The 17,014-nt window shown below is 48.4% G+C and overlaps 1 protein-coding gene and 1 pseudogene across 1 annotated transcript in view; both read right to left on the bottom strand.

Moving 5' to 3' along the window:
* Positions 1–4,895, bottom strand: part of fnbp4 (formin binding protein 4) — a 47,460-nt gene extending 42,565 nt beyond the window's left edge. The window contains 1 exon segment of the mRNA XM_069894399.1: positions 4,527–4,895. Coding sequence (XP_069750500.1) covers positions 4,527–4,629 — 103 coding nt within the window. The 5' untranslated portion in view covers positions 4,630–4,895.
* Positions 4,896–9,659: 4,764 nt separating this feature from the next.
* Positions 9,660–13,836, bottom strand: LOC138740988 (maestro heat-like repeat-containing protein family member 1 pseudogene; annotated as a pseudogene).
* Positions 13,837–17,014: the final 3,178 nt, after the last annotated feature.

The following is a 17,014-nucleotide window of genomic DNA, read 5'->3' as shown; positions in this document are numbered from 1 at the left end:
TGACATAGACCCAAACTCCTTAGTCATTCCTCATGGGAGAATCTCCATTCTAGGAACTGATCTACTAAGCCTCCACTTCAAAGTCACTAGACTTCTTCAGGTAGATTCGCCGCTAAGAATGTGCCTGAAGAGGAAGTGGCCCTTTGACTTTTTGTTCAGGTGGCAGTGCTAAAAACGCAGCGCTGGCCACCTGAATGAACAGCTGCACCAGATGCGCATTTGAGCGCACATCGGCTCCTGTCCCTCGGGGTGTCGGATTTGAGATGGCAGGCTGTCAGAGCTGGGTCAGCCAGCTTGGGCATGTCCCACATGGGAGGTCCCCACACTGATCGCTCTGCCCCGGCAGGGGAGTATGGGGCTGGGGTGGCCGGCGGCCCCCTTCTCCCCCGCCGGCCCGTCCCAGACCCACTTTTAGGCGGATGCATTCAGATGGCTGGGGAGGCCACTGTTCTGCGGCAATTATCCCTCTCGGAGGAGGGTTACAAAGTTTGCCTCGCAGGCGCCTCCTGCGCATTCACGTGGCCTCCTGACAGCCGCATATTGCCAAAATATGCAGGTTTACAAGCGGGGCAAATGGCCACCTGAAAGTGTCATTGGGCAAGGATTCACCATCATCCTATACATCATTCCCAAGACAGCTTCCTCTGGTCACTCTACTCCTTACAATAAAAGCCAGTTCAATTTGCCTCCATAATTATTACTCCACCCAACTTTCTGTTTCAAGTAAGATTGCAGTCATATCTACATCCCTAAGGAGGTTGAGGAGGGCAAGGCTACCAGCTCCTGTCTTGACAACATTTTGCAGGAGTACAATTAAGTATCCTGTTTGACTCTGTCATTGTGTGGTCTGTTAGCTACAAAGGATCAGACAGGAAATCAATAAAGAGGATCATCAAAATGGCCACAATCACTGGGGTCTCCCTTTCCTCTATTGACGATATTCACCAGGAGCATTGCTTAAATAGGGCTCAAAGGACCCTTACCATCCATCACACAGTATTTTTGACCCACTACCATCAAAGAAACAATGAAGGAAGTACCAGGACTGCCAGGCTGGGAAATAGCCTCTTTCCTCAAGCTGTGAGACTGAGATACCTTGTAACTGATATACATATTTAAAATTATATCTTTATGAATGTATGTGATTACATCCAAAAATTTAAATAACATTTGCCATTATGGAGGAAGAACATGCCATTCTTATTCTTCCTTCTGTAAAGGATGACCTCACATAGTCCCTTGTTATATTCAATCTCCAATATATTAAAGGCTCCGATAGTTTAGTTGTTCGAGCAGTGGTCTTGTAAATCAGGGGTCGTGAGCTCTTTCCTCGCTCGGGTCTCATTTCTGCGACTCTGTCTTCCTTATGGTAGACAAAGTTAAAGAATTTCATGTATATGACAATAATGGAAACTTTACCTTTCTCACTTTATATAAACCGTAAACATTTCTCCGGCTGGGAAGGAGCAGGAGAGTCAGAACCTTTAAGTTCCTGGGAGTCTATATTAAAGAACTTTCTTGGAGCCAACCATAAAGACACATCAACACCTCTACTTTCTAAGGACTGAGAGGGCATTTGGTATGTCATTGAATATCAAACTTCTCCAAGTGCACTGTGGAAAGTATATTGACTGGTTGCATCACAGCCTTGTTTGGCAATATAAGGGTCTAGGAATGCAGAAGGGTCCAGAAGATAGCAAACATAGCCAGGTCCATCACAGGCTCCAATGTTCCATCTACTGAAAATATATGATGCGCTTCCTCAAGAAGGGGAGGTACTGTTGGCGTAGTGGTTAGCGCAACACTTCACAGGGCCTACGACCGGGGTTCAAATCCCGTGCTATCTGTATGGAGTTTGCACGTTCTCCCCATGTCTGTGTGGGTTTTCTCCAGTTTCCTCCCACTGCTCAAATCAAATCAGGGGTGGAGGTTAATTGGGTGTAAATTGGGCAGCGTGGGTTTGTGGGCCAAAATGGCCTGTAACTGTGCTGTAAATCTAAAAAAAAATCCCCACCCTTCCTTCTCCCCTTCCTCTCTCCCTCCCTCCTTCCTCTCTCCCTCCCTCCTTCCTCTCTCCCTCCCTCCTTCCTCTCTCCCTCCCTCCTTCCTCTCTCCCTCCCTCCTTCCTCTCTCCCTCCCTCCTTCCTCTCTCCCTCCCTCCTTCCTCTCTCCCTCCCTCCTTCCTCTCTCCCTCCCTCCTTCCTCTCTCCCTCCCTCCTTCCTCCCTCCCTCCTTCCTCTCTCCCTCCCTCCTTCCTCTCTCCCTCCCTCCTTCCTCTCTCCCTCCCTCCTTCCTCTCTCCCTCCCTCCTTCCTCTCTCCCTCCCTCCTTCCTCTCTCCCTCCCTCCTTCCTCTCTCCCTCCCTCCTTCCTCTCTCCCTCCCTCCTTCCTCTCTCCCTCCCTCCTTCCTCTCTCCCTCCCTCCTTCCTCTCTCCCTCCCTCCTTCCTCTCTCCCTCCCTCCTTCCTCTCTCCCTCCCTCCTTCCTCTCTCCCTCCCTCCTTCCTCTCTCCCTCCCTCCTTCCTCTCTCCCTCCCTCCTTCCTCTCTCCCTCCCTCCTTCCTCTCTCCCTCCCTCCTTCCTCTCTCCCTCCCTCCTTCCTCTCTCCCTCCCTCCTTCCTCTCTCCCTCCCTCCTTCCTCTCTCCCTCCCTCCTTCCTCTCTCCCTCCCTCCTTCCTCTCTCCCTCCCTCCTTCCTCTCTCCCTCCCTCCTTCCTCTCTCCCTCCCTCCTTCCTCTCTCCCTCCCTCCTTCCTCTCTCCCTCCCTCCTTCCTCTCTCCCTCCCTCCTTCCTCTCTCCCTCCCTCCTTCCTCTCTCCCTCCCTCCTTCCTCTCTCCCTCCCTCCTTCCTCTCTCCCTCCCTCCTTCCTCTCTCCCTCCCTCCTTCCTCTCTCCCTCCCTCCTTCCTCTCTCCCTCCCTCCTTCCTCTCTCCCTCCCTCCTTCCGTCTTCCCTTCCTTCCTCCCTCCCTCCCCCCGTCTCCCCTTCCTTCCTCCCTCCCTCCCTCCCCCCGTCTCCCCTCCCCCGTCTCCCCTCCCCCCGTCTCCCCTCCCCCCGTCTCCCCTCCCCCCGTCTCCCCTCCCCCCGTCTCCCCTCCCCCCGTCTCCCCTCCCCCCGTCTCCCCTCCCCCCGTCTCCCCTCCCCCCGTCTCCCCTCCCCCCGTCTCCCCTCCCCCCGTCTCCCCTCCCCCCGTCTCCCCTCCCCCCGTCTCCCCTCCCCCCGTCTCCCCTCCCCCCGTCTCCCCTCCCCCCGTCTCCCCTCCCCCCGTCTCCCCTCCCCCCGTCTCCCCTCCCCCCGTCTCCCCTCCCCCCGTCTCCCCTCCCCCCGTCTCCCCTCCCCCCGTCTCCCCTCCCCCCGTCTCCCCTCCCCCTTCTCCCCTCCTCCTCCCCTCCCTTCTTCCTCCCTCCTCCCCTCCCTTCTTCCTCCCCTCCCTTCTTCCTCCCCTCCCTTCTTCCTCCCTCCTCCCCTCCCTCCTCCCCTCCCTCCTCCCCTCCCTTCTTCCTCCCTCCTCCCCTCCCTTCTTCCTCCCTCCTCCCCTCCCTTCTTCCTCCCTCCTCCCTCCCTTCTTCCTCCCTCCTCCCTCCCTTCTCCCCTTCCTCCCTCCCTTCTCCCCTTCCTCCCTCCCTTCTCCCCTTCCTCCCTCCCTTCTCCCCTTCCTCCCTCCCTTCTCCCCTTCCTCCCTCCCTTCTCCCCTTCCTCCCTCCCTTCTCCCCTTCCTCCCTCCCTTCTCCCCTTCCTCCCTCCCCTCTTCCTTCTCCCCTTCCTTCTCCCCTTCCTCCCTCCCCTCTTCCTTCTCCCCTTCCTCCCTCCCCTCTTCCTTCTCCCCTTCCTCCCTCCCCTCTTCCTTCTCCCCTTCCTCCCTCCCCTCTTCCTTCTCCCCTTCCTCCCTCCCCTCTTCCTTCTCCCCTTCCTCCCTCCCCTCTTCCTTCTCCCCTTCCTCCCTCCCCTCTTCCTTCTCCCCTTCCTCCCTCCCCTCTTCCTTCTCCCCTTCCTCCCTCCCCTCTTCCTTCTCCCCTCTTCCTTCTCCCCTCTTCCTTCTCCCCTTCCTCCCTCCCCCTCTTCCTTCTCCCCCCCCCTCTTCCTTCTCCCCTCCCCTCTTCCTTCTCCCCTTTCTCCCTCCCCTCTTCCTTCTGCCCTCCCTCCCTCCTCCCCCTCTTCCTTCTCCCCTTCCTCCCTCCTCCTCCCCCTCTTCCTTCTCCCCTTCCTCCCCCCTCCCCTCTTCCTTCTCCCCTTCCTCCCTCTTCCTTCTCCCCTTCCTCCCTCCTCCCTTCTTCCTTCTCCCCTTCCTCCCTCCTCCTCCCCCTCTTCCTTCTCCCCTTCCTCCCTCCTCCTCCCCCTCTTCCTTCTCCCCTTCCTCCCTCCTCCCCTCTTCCTTCTCCCCTTCCTCCCTCCTCCCCTCTTCTCCCCTTCCTCCCTCCTCCACTCTTCCTCCCTCCTCCACTCTTCCTCCCTCTCTCCCTCCATCCTTCCTTCCTTCCTCCTCTTTCTTCTCCCCTCCCTCCTTCCTTCTCCCCTTCCTCCCTCCAACTCACCCTCGGAGCCCGAGCCGCGCTCCTCCTTCTTCTGACCGGAATCCAGCTGCAGGATGGGCCGACGCCGGCTCTGTGGTAAGACGATTCGCGTTTTCTTCCCCATCGGACCGGATTCCAGACCTAGACCGCCGCCCGCTCCCGGAGCTCCGGCGTTGGCCTGTTGCTCTCGGCGCTTCGCCACAGGCCTCAGTCCCGCTGCTCCACCCGCTCTCGGCACTTCGCCACAGACCTCGGGCCCGCTCTCGGCGCTTCACCACAGGCCCCGGGCCCGCTGCTCCAACCGCTCTCGGCGCTTCGCCACAGGCCCCAGGCCCGGTCCTCCACCCGCTCTCGGCGCTTCGCCACAAACTGGCGCGCACGCAATGACGTAACCGCGCAAACGCTTCCACGACGTCATGACGCCGTTGCTATTGAGGAGACCGCCCCCCGAAAAAAAATCCATAACGAAGTATTTACAAAAGAAACCAATGAAAAGTCTTTTCACATTCTCAGTGTCGTTTCTATACACCTTTGTGTCTCCTCCCTCTCTTGGAGATGGTCTTCCCCTTGGCCCCAGCCCTTCAGCGGCCTGTAATGGGCGGGCTCACTCCAGTGTAGGGGTGGCCAAACTTGCTTAAGGTAAGAACCACGTTCGAGAGCCGCAAGACATGGACAAATATTATATACACGTTTTTACTCTTGCATGCACATTTTGTTACAAACCCTTTGTGTAAATATTAAGAGATACATGTAATAATATTCATTCATGCGAGTTTGTATTAGTTTCAATAATGGTGTATAATCCAGTGACCATGGGGGGATCCGAGGTGGGGAGGCAGAGCACATTTAGGGTCTATGGAGTCACTATCTTGGAGGATCTTTCCTGGGCCCAACAGACTAATGGCATCATGAAGAAAGCACGTCAGCACCTCGACTCCCTCAGCTACAGAGGTGTGATGGAAAGTGAGCTGACTGGCTGCATCACGGTCTGGTATGAGGGCACCAGAGCATAAAGCCCTGCAAAAGGTAGACACAGTCCAGGACGTCACAAACAAAACCCTCCCCACCACTCTCCATGGGAAGGCTGCTTGTCGGAGGGCAGAAGCAATCAGCAAAGACCCACACCACCCAGCGCACATTTTGTTCTCGCTGTTGCCATCAGGAAAGAGGTGTCGGTGCCACAATACTCGCACCACCAGGTTCAGGAACAACTGCTATCACTCCACCATCAGACTCCTCAACTACAAACTCAATCAGCAACTCATTTAAGGACTCTTATTTGTGCACTTTATTGATTTTCTTTTTGTTCTCTGTGTTACACAGTCAGTCTGTTTACAGTTATTTTATTTGTTTACATGTTTACGCTGTGTACAGTTTATTTTTTGCAACTGTGACAACCTACCTTTTGCAAAGGTGATCTGTACACTGCAACAGCATTGTTTTCTGATGTTGCATAGCATATTACTACAGGGGCTTAGCATTGGCAGACAGGATCAAGACGACTGAAACCAGGGAGTTAATGAGGAGCTCTGAAGCTGCAGGCCTCCTTTTTGAAGCAAGGCCTTGTCTGCGAACAGAGATGTTTTGCCAGTTTAATATCCAAGTTGGTCACAGCTTAACCTGATCAATTTGGGACTGAGTGCATCCAGAAAAAGCAACCAAACAAATCCACCCCCCCCCCCCCACTCCCACCGAGGAGGAGGTATTGCTCAAGGTAGAAGTATGATTCTTCCTCATGTCCAGCGAGACATCTTCCTCACAGGGCTTAGGACACCTGAGCATGACTACGGTGTTTACAGATAAAATTATCGGGCACCTTCAGCTCTTTGGAGATGCTAATCTTGCATATTTTCTGGACACGTGAATGTTATTTCTAATGCATTTGATTTATTTTACACAATGGTACAATTTTTAATTGAACTCAGGGAGTGTAAAGGAGTGGAAAGTAGAATCTAATGAATTTCCACCTGCATCCCAGTACCCAAGAAGAGCAGGGTGAGCTGTCTCAATGACTATCGCCCTGTAACAATCACACCCACTGTAATGAAATACTTTGGTCATGGCCAGAATCAACTCATGAAACACGAAAGTTTGCAGACGCTGTGATTGTAGTAACAGCACACCGAAATGCTGGAGGAGCTCAGTCGATCGTTCAGTATCCATAGAAGACAAAGATATATCGCTGACATATTGGAATAAGCTGAATGAGCAAAAAACAGGAAATCTCAGAATACAGGCAACGCTGGGGGAGGAATCCAGACCACAAAAGGTGTTAATTAGGTATGATAAGGGGAGAGGTGAGAATTGATTATGTCTGTGCCAAAGGAGGCAGGGAAAAAGGACAGAGAGAGAACTGGGGGAAGAAATGAGGGGGGGTCTTTAACGAGAGACAGAGATGTTGATATTAATGCCATCCAGTTGGAGGGTTCCCAGTCAGAAGATGAGGTGTTATTTTTCCAATTTGCAGGTGGTTTCAGTCTGGCAAATCATACCTAAGTAAAGATCTGGACTCAGTGCAATTCGCCTACTGTCACAATTGCTCCACAGCAGATGCAAAATCACTGGTACTCCACTCAGCTCTGGATCACCTGAACAACAGTAACAGTTCAGCTCAGTTCAGCTTTCAACATAATCATACCCTCATATGCTGATCAACAAGCTTCAAAACCTTGGCTTCTTCACTCCCCTCTGCAACTAGATCCTTGATTACATCATCGAAAGTCCACAGTCAGTACGAATCAGAAACAACATCTCCTCACTGATGATCAACGTAGGAACAATTCAAATTTGCCGTTGACATGACAGTCATTGGCACAATCACAGACCAGCAATGAGGAAGTGTACAGGAGGGTGAGAAATCAGCTCGTTGAGTGGTCACAACTTGCACTCAATCCTATCAAAACCAAACAGCTGATTGTGGACTTCAGGATGGGGATGGGGCGGGGGGGGTGGGGGAGGGAACATCAGAAGAACACGAACCAATTCTCATAGAGGAGTCAGCAGTGGAAGTTCAAATTCCTGGGTGTCAACATCTCTGAAGATCTGTCCTGGGGCCTCCATGTTGATGCAATCATAAAGAAGGCTCACCAGTGGCAATACTTCTTGGGGAGTTTGGTACGTCGCTAAAAGACTTGTAAATTTCTACAGATGTACCATGGAAAGCATTCTTACTAGATGCATCACTGGCATAGGACAGGAAAAAAACTCAGCCAGTGCCAGCATGGGCACCAGTCTTCACTTCATCAGGGACATCCACAAGAGCTGTTGTCTTAAGAAAGCAGCCTCTATCCTTGAGGACCTTCACCACCCAGGCCATGCCCACTTCACTCTGCTACCATCAAGAAGGAGGCACAGGAGCCTGAAGACGAACACCCAGTGCCACAAGAAAAGCTTCTTCCCCTCTGCTTTCAGATCTCTGAATGGACAATGAACCATAGATAGTACTTATTTTTACATGAATGTATTAAATGTAATTTATTGCAGTATTTCCACTATAATGATGTTGCAAAACAACAAATTTCATGACATGTTCATAACAATTAATTCTGATTCTGAATTTCCACTTGTAAGTTTCACCATATCAGAACAAGCTGAAATATACAAGCCCCCAATTCTGGCCACAAATCTATGAACTGTTCTGATCCCCAATATTTCTGATGCCAGGCCTAGCTATCATTCCAAACTGCCGGCTCACAGTCTGGACAGATGAGCCAGATGTCAAACCATCAGGATTTGCAGTGGAGAGAAATCTGCAAGACTGCATGGCAAAGTTTATATCTAATTCAAGAGTATGTTTGAGAATGAAGAGATTTTGTTTCCTCTCATGCCAGAGGGATATGATCTGACTGAATTAAATGGGTTCAATAAATCTAGTTTTTGCTTAAGAATTGTTGAGAACTCTTTCCATCCAGCACACAGTATCCTTAACCCACTAGCTTCAAGAAGGAAGTACGGGAGCATCAAAATCCGAACTGCCAGGCTGGGAAATAGCTTCTTACTGCAGGCTGTTATGCTGAGGAACAGTATGCTGTAACCAAGTAAATAATATATATAAAACTGGTTGACCGTTTTGAGTTTTGTGTGCCCGATGGAGATGTGGGGGGGCTGGTAGTCATGGTAGGGAGCTGGCTGATGGAGGACCTCAGTTTTCTTCAGGCTGACTTCCATCGGGCACACAAAACTCAAAACGGTCAACCAGTTTACCTATCTCGGCTGCACCATTTCATCAGATGCAAGGATCGACAATGAGATAGACAACAGACTCGCCAAGGCAAATAGCGCCTTTGGAAGACTACACAAAAGAGTCTGGAAAAACAACCAACTGAAAAACCTCACAAAGATAAGCGTATACAGAGCCGTTGTCATACCCACACTCCTGTTCGGCTCCGAATCATGGGTCCTCTACCGGCACCACCTACGGCTCCTAGAACGCTTCCACCAGCGTTGTCTCCGCTCCATCCTCAGCATCCATTGGAGCGCTTTCATCCCTAATGTCGAAGTACTCGAGATGGCAGAGGTCGACAGCATTGAGTCCACGCTGCTGAAGATCCAGCTGCGCTGGATGGGTCACGTCTCCAGAATGGAGGACCACCGCCTTCCCAAGATCGTGTTATATGGCGAGCTCTCCACTGGCCACCGTGACAGAGGTGCACCAAAGAAAAGGTACAAGGACTGCCTAAAGAAATCTCTTGGTGCCTGCCACATTGACCACCGCCAGTGGGCTGATAACGCCTCAAACCGTGCATCTTGGCGCCTCACAGTTTGGCGGGTAGCAACCTCCTTTGAAGAAGACCGCAGAGCCCACCTCACTGACAAAAGGCAAAGGAGGAAAAACCCAACACCCAACCCCAACCAACCAATTTTCCCCTGCAACCGCTGCAACCGTGTCTGCCTGTCCCGCATCGGACTTGTCAGCCACAAACGAGCCTGCAGCTGACGTGGACTTTTTACCCCCTCCATAAATCTTCGTCTGCGAAGCCAAGCCAAAGTAATATATATAAAATAAAAAAATATATATAAATAAAATTAGTAATTATTAATCTGAAATTAGTATGGGCTGTATGTGTGTGCACTATGGTCCAGAGAAACACTATTTTGTTTGGTTGTACACATACTGTGTCAGAAGATCATAAACTTGAACTTGAGATTGAACAATTGTGAGAACAGCAGAACAATATTTCAGTTTATTTATAATAAAAGAATTTCTAAAATATTCTAAAGCAAGCAGCATTTAAGCTCTGACAGGCAAGAACCAGGAATGCAATAGGTGAATAGTAGACCATTACAGAGAAGCGAAAATGTGGGTGGTGTGGTGAGGAGTGCCTGACATAGGTATCATTGGGGAACATTTAGAAGGTCGGCCCCAACTTCAATGTGTTTATTTTTTTCACCAACTGGCTCTTGGGACAGGCTGGAAATGTGGTTTGTAAATTTGGAGAAGGCAAGTTGAAAGGGTCACAGCATTAGAGCGGATCTGTTCCTTTGGGTTATTAAAGAAGGACGTATAGTCTGTCACATATAAATGGATCCGATCAGGAAATTCCTTAATGAACTGTTTTGAAATGTCCCTCAAGAATCCTGTTTAGTCCAGCATTGGCTCCCTTAATTATTTATCAATCTGTGAGAATGCCTCGGGTGAACCAATAAGGGGGATGACCAAATGAAGGGTTGAGTTACAAGATCTGCACACCTCAGTGCTGCTTCCATTCAGATGCAACAACAAGCGAACCAAGTTTGAATGGAACTGTTGGAACAAGTAGGATTTGGGATCTCGACTCGCACACTTGGCTAATTTCCCCAACACACAAAATGCTTCAGCACACACTTTATCACACATGGCATCAAAGAATTGTTGGATCCCAGTGACAATTTTCAATATGAAGGGCCTGATGGCATTTGCTCTCAGTTGTTCTAAGTACCTTGACAGGCACCACAGCACTTCAAACATAAGCAGATCGTTGTCAGTTTCCCCAGTTGTCATCAGTTATATCATTGCACACAGCATTGGTTGAGAATATTTCTCAATGCTGTAAGGAGATCCTTTTGTAATGTTGCACAAGAACTGTACAACCGAAGAGGACTCAAGTAAACTTCGAAGCAATCCTGTAATCAGGGTGTCTGTGAGCTTCAGTTTCAAAGCTAATGGAGACTTTAAGAGTTCTGCAAAGAAGGCAGCTACTGTGACTTTCTGACACTCTTGCACAGTGAGCATAAACATTGAGACCTGAGCTACAATCGCAGTCAGACTAGGGGCAGCATATTGAACCATTGCTTTGGCCAGCGGTGTAACACCCCTGTGGGACTTGCATAGGTCCATCATCTGGTCCCAACCTCCAGTTTCTGCCATCAACTGGACCACTTGCTGATTGTTTGACTGATCCAGAAGCTTTATTAGCAGCTCCACACAGTTCACACACACGTCTCTACTGCTAGATGTCTGAGGCTCAGCTGAGAATTCTCTCTGCTTCAGATCCTGATGGGGAAGAAAGATCTTGGGCAAGTGCACATTGACAGAGATGAGTAGAGTGCTGAATAATTGGGGGAATAACTTGATTACAGTCTCTTTAGACTCTGGTGTGGTTATCATTACATCCAATGCACACACAGGTGCGAGGGTTTCAAGTGCTGAAGGTTGAATCAGGTTTTCACTCACAGAACAGGTCTTCTTTTCCCCAGAAGACAGCTGTTTGTTTAGTGTATCCAATAGTTCTGTCATTGTCAGCAGGATACACTGTCTGTCCTCAGCAAGTGATCTCCAAATATCGCGGATGTACTCGTTTGAAAGAACAGGGTAAGTGAGGAGACAGGCCACAACAGTTGCTGTGTTATGTGATGCGAGAATGGCAATGCTACGTAGAACTGAAAGTTTCACCATCTTGTAAGGGACACACTGCAGTGGAACCTTCAACATTTCAAGGATTTCTGAGACCTGGTCCCGAAGTTCACTGCCCCGTCTTTGAATAATGGTTTTCATGAGGATAACTGCTGCACTGGAACAGCTGGGGTGTTGGACAGCCAGTCCTTTGAAGAGTGTTATGAGCAGGTTGCCCAGCTGGTCACGGGGCAAACACTTGGAGATGACTTCTGTGATCTGACAGCATGTCTGGAAGAAAATGGAACAGCCGCCAATGGCTAAATGTTCTTTGACTGCTTTCAGAACCTCCAGGTCCTCATTTCGCTGGTCTAGGTCAGTGCTTTCATATATTAATTGAATGGTCAGAATAATATCCAAGCTGTCCACAGCCATCTGCCCAATGGAGGGCAATGGATCTGCACAGCGTGGCATCAGTTGTCCAATCAGCGACCCCAGGTTTTTTAGTGGTGTGACATTGTTCACGTGGAGTGTCTGCAAGTAATACTTCAGCAGCTTCAAAGTAGTGTCCATTGCTCTCTCTCTTTCATAGTCCTTTCTTGACACAATCCACTCTTCTAGATGCATGAATATTGCCTGAAGACCTTCTGAGGATAGGTCCTGAAGTAGAATTGGCTTCAGGAGATCTTGTAGTGCAGTCATGGTTTGGCCAAAAAGTGTTGAAGGCTCCTTGGTCTCACCATTCATGTGCTCATCTTTCTCCAGCTCAGAAGGGACCAAACTAAAAGTGCTCATCAGGCAGGTGTGAACTAGTTGTGAGGTGTCAGCTTGGTTGGATTCACTGTGTAGTTGTACAAGATGGGCACAGGCCATCATGGCTAATTGTCGAACAGGAGTGTGCAGTTGGTCTGGTGGCTCAGACCTAATGAGTTGCTGCATGTATCTCAGGAGCTCCCCTTTCCTGCTGAAATGGAAGGGAATTATCTGGTGACTTGAACGTAGGGATTTTGCAATCAGAGTGGTGGTCTTTATCAAGCTGAGCTTCAACGTAAGGTCTCTGGATTCGAGCTTTATACCTTGTCGACAAGGATTAAATTGGCTTATCACAGCTGGGAGAATGTGGGACTCAATTCTGGATTGAGCCAGTTCTGCAGGTGCATACAGTGCTATGTTCCCATAGCACAGAAGCAATGTGCTTTTAGCTTTATCCCCATTCACATCAGGCTTATCTTGGAGAATATTGAAAAAACTATTCCCGTTCTTTGATCTACTGGAGTGTGCGATCTCCTCCAGGCTTCCAAGGGTGTCATCAAAGTGAGCCATGGCACATAGACCAATGGCAATGGCCACACCCTCTCTCTCTGAACTCTCGCGATGCCGCACACTCTGTAACATTTGACGAAGCTCTTCCTTTATATTTTTACTGGGCATCTGATGGAGCACTGTCCCAAGAGATTTATAAAGGAAAGCTTTCTCTTCTGGGCAACAATGGTCGATCTCAATCTGTTTGCACATTTCATCACTTAGCTTGTTCATCCACTCCTGATCATCAATGGCATTCAGGGTCCTGGACAAGAAGAGCAGCAGCTTCTCCTCCCATTCCTTTTGTGGCAGAGATGCTTCTGTATGCTCCTGTAAATAGTCAACTAATGAAGGAAGCTGCTCCTTCCACTCTGGCACTGTTGCTGGGTGGATACTGAAGCTCAAGACTTGCATTAGCCTCAGCGCAGCAGCTCCTCGCCCTCCTCCCTGATAAGGGCAACAAGATACAAGGAGGAGTTGGGCCAATAGTGCCTGTGGTCTTGGGAGATTGGCAGCCTCATCATAAGTTGGTAAGAACTGTGCACTGCTAGTTTGTAGTTTCCTTTTGGCAATATGTGCCACGCAATTGCAGATTGTTGTGAAAGCCTTGGTATACTGAGTCTTGGTAATCCATTCCAATAAGAATGGCCAGAGAGCTGCTTCCATCTTCACGGAATCTGTGATCATAAATATTGCCGTTTCACAGATTGCAACTAAATCTTTTTTTGTATCCTGATCTGGATGGTGGCGGGATGTTGCTGGGGTCCTTGAATTAATGGGTGCAGAACACTGCTTGATGAGGAATTCTACCATCATCTCTCCTCCCTCCGGCTCAAGGTATCCTTGTTGGGCCATGGCACATATTTTTTGAGCAACGTGCTTCTTCTCCATATTGCTGCTCTTGTCCAAAAGGGCTGGGTTTATTGCAGCCACAATTTGGGACTTCTGTGGCTCCAGGTGTGAGGAGAGGGAGCTGATGAGGTGTCTCAGCACATCAAGTGTTCCTGCTCTAACTTGCTGATCACCATTTTCTAACTTCCCTAAGAGAAAATTGACCACTGAATCTGTGTAAGTTGATGCCAGAACTGTGAAACAGCAAAGAATTGCAGTGTGGCTCTTTGTGACAAGTTGGTTATCAAGATTTACTGATAGACAGACCTGCCGGTGAAGACTGTTGAGTAGAGTGTCCATTAGGGTTTTCAACCCGGCACTCCTCATTTCTGTGGCAATTTCCAGAACCCGACGTAGACACTCTGTGATGGAAAAATGTCTCAGCTGTTTTTCAAAAAGAGTTAAGATGACTCGAATTAACTTGGACAGCTCTTCCTCCAGCTGGTCCTTGGGGAGTAGGTTACTGACATAGCCAAGAGCTTCTACTGTGGGGATGTTAAACTTGGAGGGCTTCTTCTCAAGCCACACCTTAAACAACAGATTGTAGACGATGCTGATCTCTGTAGAGAAGAACTTTCTGGTGATTGTTGGGTCTGCACCTTTCCCACTATTTCCTAGGTAATCAGGATGCTCTTACTGAAACTCCCTAATGCTGAGGCAAATGCAGATTTCAGCTCCTCCTCCTTAACTTTAATGAGAACTGGAATCATGGTGGTCAAGATAGGTTTGAGGAGTGGCACCATCCCATACACGTTTTCTATTGACATTTTGGTCAGTGTCTTTACTGTGTACACATGTGGAAGGTGGCCTTGTTGGAAATTCTCCATCATCAATTGGACAATTTCATATGTGAACCGAAAGCTCATGGTGGCCAGGAGATTGCTGGCAGCTTCCTGGATCTCAGCTTTGGCTTCTGACATTGTCATCCACAGGACAGCCAGAGAAAAAGTTTGCTGCCCTATTGCCTGGCTCATTTGATCACGGGTGTCTTTGATAATCCTTGTCATAATCTCTAAAACTACAACCCCCGGTGGTGTTGCTTGTGTGCTCCTGTGGGACAGATATTCATGGCAGGTGGTGAATACTATTTCAGGGTGATGGCAGCCTAGTGCGTGGAGGGTGTTTGATATTTTCTGCTGACAACTTTCATCTTCCTCTTCAGTCATTTTCAGCAGGGCAACTGAGAATGATTTTGCACTACTGAACATTTTAGGAGCCTTTTTGTATCCTCAGACAGGAAGGTGAAATTGCCCAGATTGATATCAACTGGATGACTTGTGCTTTGTCACAAACAAATGTTACCTTTCAGGATTCTAACTCTGGGGTGTCTGTTATTTTTCAAGTAGCTGGATCCTGATTGTTGTTCTGAGTTTCGACTACTGCTCTTCAACCTGGAACAATTTATTGACTAAAAGCTTTCAGTGCCTGATCTTCAGTTAAAGTTGTCCATGTTCAGACTCTCTCAGCCAGAAAGAATCCTCCTGTTAACTGACAATTTATTTTTCCTGTTCTTTCTCTCTGTTCACTAGCACTGTTCCTTTACGCTCTCTCTGGTGATCTCCCCAGGTGTGGATGGTTTGATGAACATTGTCCTTTCGATTTGCCTCTCTCACTACAAATGTGTATTTTTGCCTCTTTGCTGTATTTACCTCCTCTCGTCTTGTCTCTGGGTTGTTATGGTTTTCATTGTGAAGTCACATGGTGTGACATAACTTCATGGTTGTGAAGCGGTTATTGATTGTACACTCATAAAAAAGATTGTCAGATGGTTGGGGTAAAAACACATTGCCAGAGCCAGAGAATGGTGATGAGAAAACATCTGTTTTATGCTACTTCTGGTGGTCATATTAGTACAGAAACATGCTGGAGAAAGTCAGCTGGTTATGCAGCACCCATATGAATAAAGGGTAACCAGTGTTTCGGGCCTGCCCTTTGTCAAGGTATGAGTAAAATACAGACAGGCACCTGAATAAAAAAAGTGGTGGAGGAGAGGAAAGGAAGGAGGAAGTGAAAGGGGGAGGGACACAGCCTAACAGTTAAGAGGTATAGGTGATACAGGTGGGAGGGTAGAAGAAAAAAAAAGCTGAGTGATAGAGGGAGGGGTCTTATTAGGCTGTGTAGCATCCTGTCCCACAAAAAAACAGTCTTTCAGGGTTTGTCCCAAAATAGCTGGAAATGGGAAGGATAGGCTGAAAATGCAAGGTGGAAGATGGTCTCCCTTACCATTGTCTCATTCTGACCCCTCTGTCGGCAACAAAAGGAAAAATGAGCTGCAGATGTTGGAGATCTGAAATAAATACAAAAGTTGTCGGAAATGCTCAGAACATACTATCGTTCTTGAGGCCGAAGGTTACACTCAGCTATAGTCAATTATGTTATCTCTCATTAAGCTCTTCTGATTGGTCCAGACTAAAATGTTGGCTGTCAGTCTTTGCTGGTTTTGGATATGTACTGGTGCCTGTGTGCTGGTTGGGGGAGAAGTCAGCGATCCGTGGATAGTTCCCCGGTTTCACCCAGCCATGTGAGAACTACCTGGTGAGAATTAAATGTTGGTTCTCGGTCAAAGTAGCATTGAAACTGACTTTTCACTTTAATTCTGGGTCCATGCTTTCTCAATGTGAAAACAACATCGAGAAACTCAGCAGGTCAAACAGTGTAGCAGAAACCAGAGAAGTCGATACCATCTGGTTGGAGAGTGCCCAGAAGAAAAAATGGGTGTTGCTCATCCAATTTATGAGTGGTCTTGGTTTGACAGTGCATTTGGCTATGGACATGCATGTCATAGCAGATGTGGAGAACAAAATTGAAATGGTTGGCCCCTGGGAGATCCCAGTCATTGATGCAAACAGAGTGAAAGTGCTCAGTGAAGTGATCTCCCAGTCCGCATCCAGTCTCTCCTATGTAGTGACGTCCTTATCCAACCTTAGACCATTGAGCTTTCTGAGCACCTTCTCCCTTGAAATAGTAACTGCACTTACTTCCCTTCCCTGATACCCTTGGACATCTGGCACACTGCTGGTGTCTTTCACTGAGAAGATTGATGCAAAATACTCATTTAGCTCCTCTGCCCTCTCCTTGTCTCCCATTATTATTTCTCCAACGTCACTTTATAGTGGTCCATTATCTACTCTTTCCTCTCTTTTACCCTTTATATACTTGAAGAAGGCTTTTGTATCCTTCTTGATGTTATATGCTAGCCTATATTCTTACTCCATCTTTTTTCTTTTAAAATTACTTTTATTGAGTTTTATCATACATCCAAACATTATAAAGCCATATATATTGAATACAATATTTTACATTTGGATTGGTATGTCATATAGAAATAATAATGCATGGACTCATATTCCAATCTAAGCATATAGTGAAGAGCCAAAAAAAAGTAAAAGAAAAAGAAAAAAAATCTAATCCCATCCACCACCCAAGGTTGAAATTGGTAAGCAAGCAGACTTGAAATGAGCAATGGTCTGCAGAGATCTGACGAAACATGCCCATTTACCGCATT

This window comes from Narcine bancroftii, chromosome 1 (genome assembly GCF_036971445.1).
Source record: "Narcine bancroftii isolate sNarBan1 chromosome 1, sNarBan1.hap1, whole genome shotgun sequence".
Classification (NCBI taxonomy): Eukaryota; Metazoa; Chordata; class Chondrichthyes; order Torpediniformes; family Narcinidae; genus Narcine; species Narcine bancroftii.
This window is presented reverse-complemented; position numbering and strand designations above follow the sequence as displayed.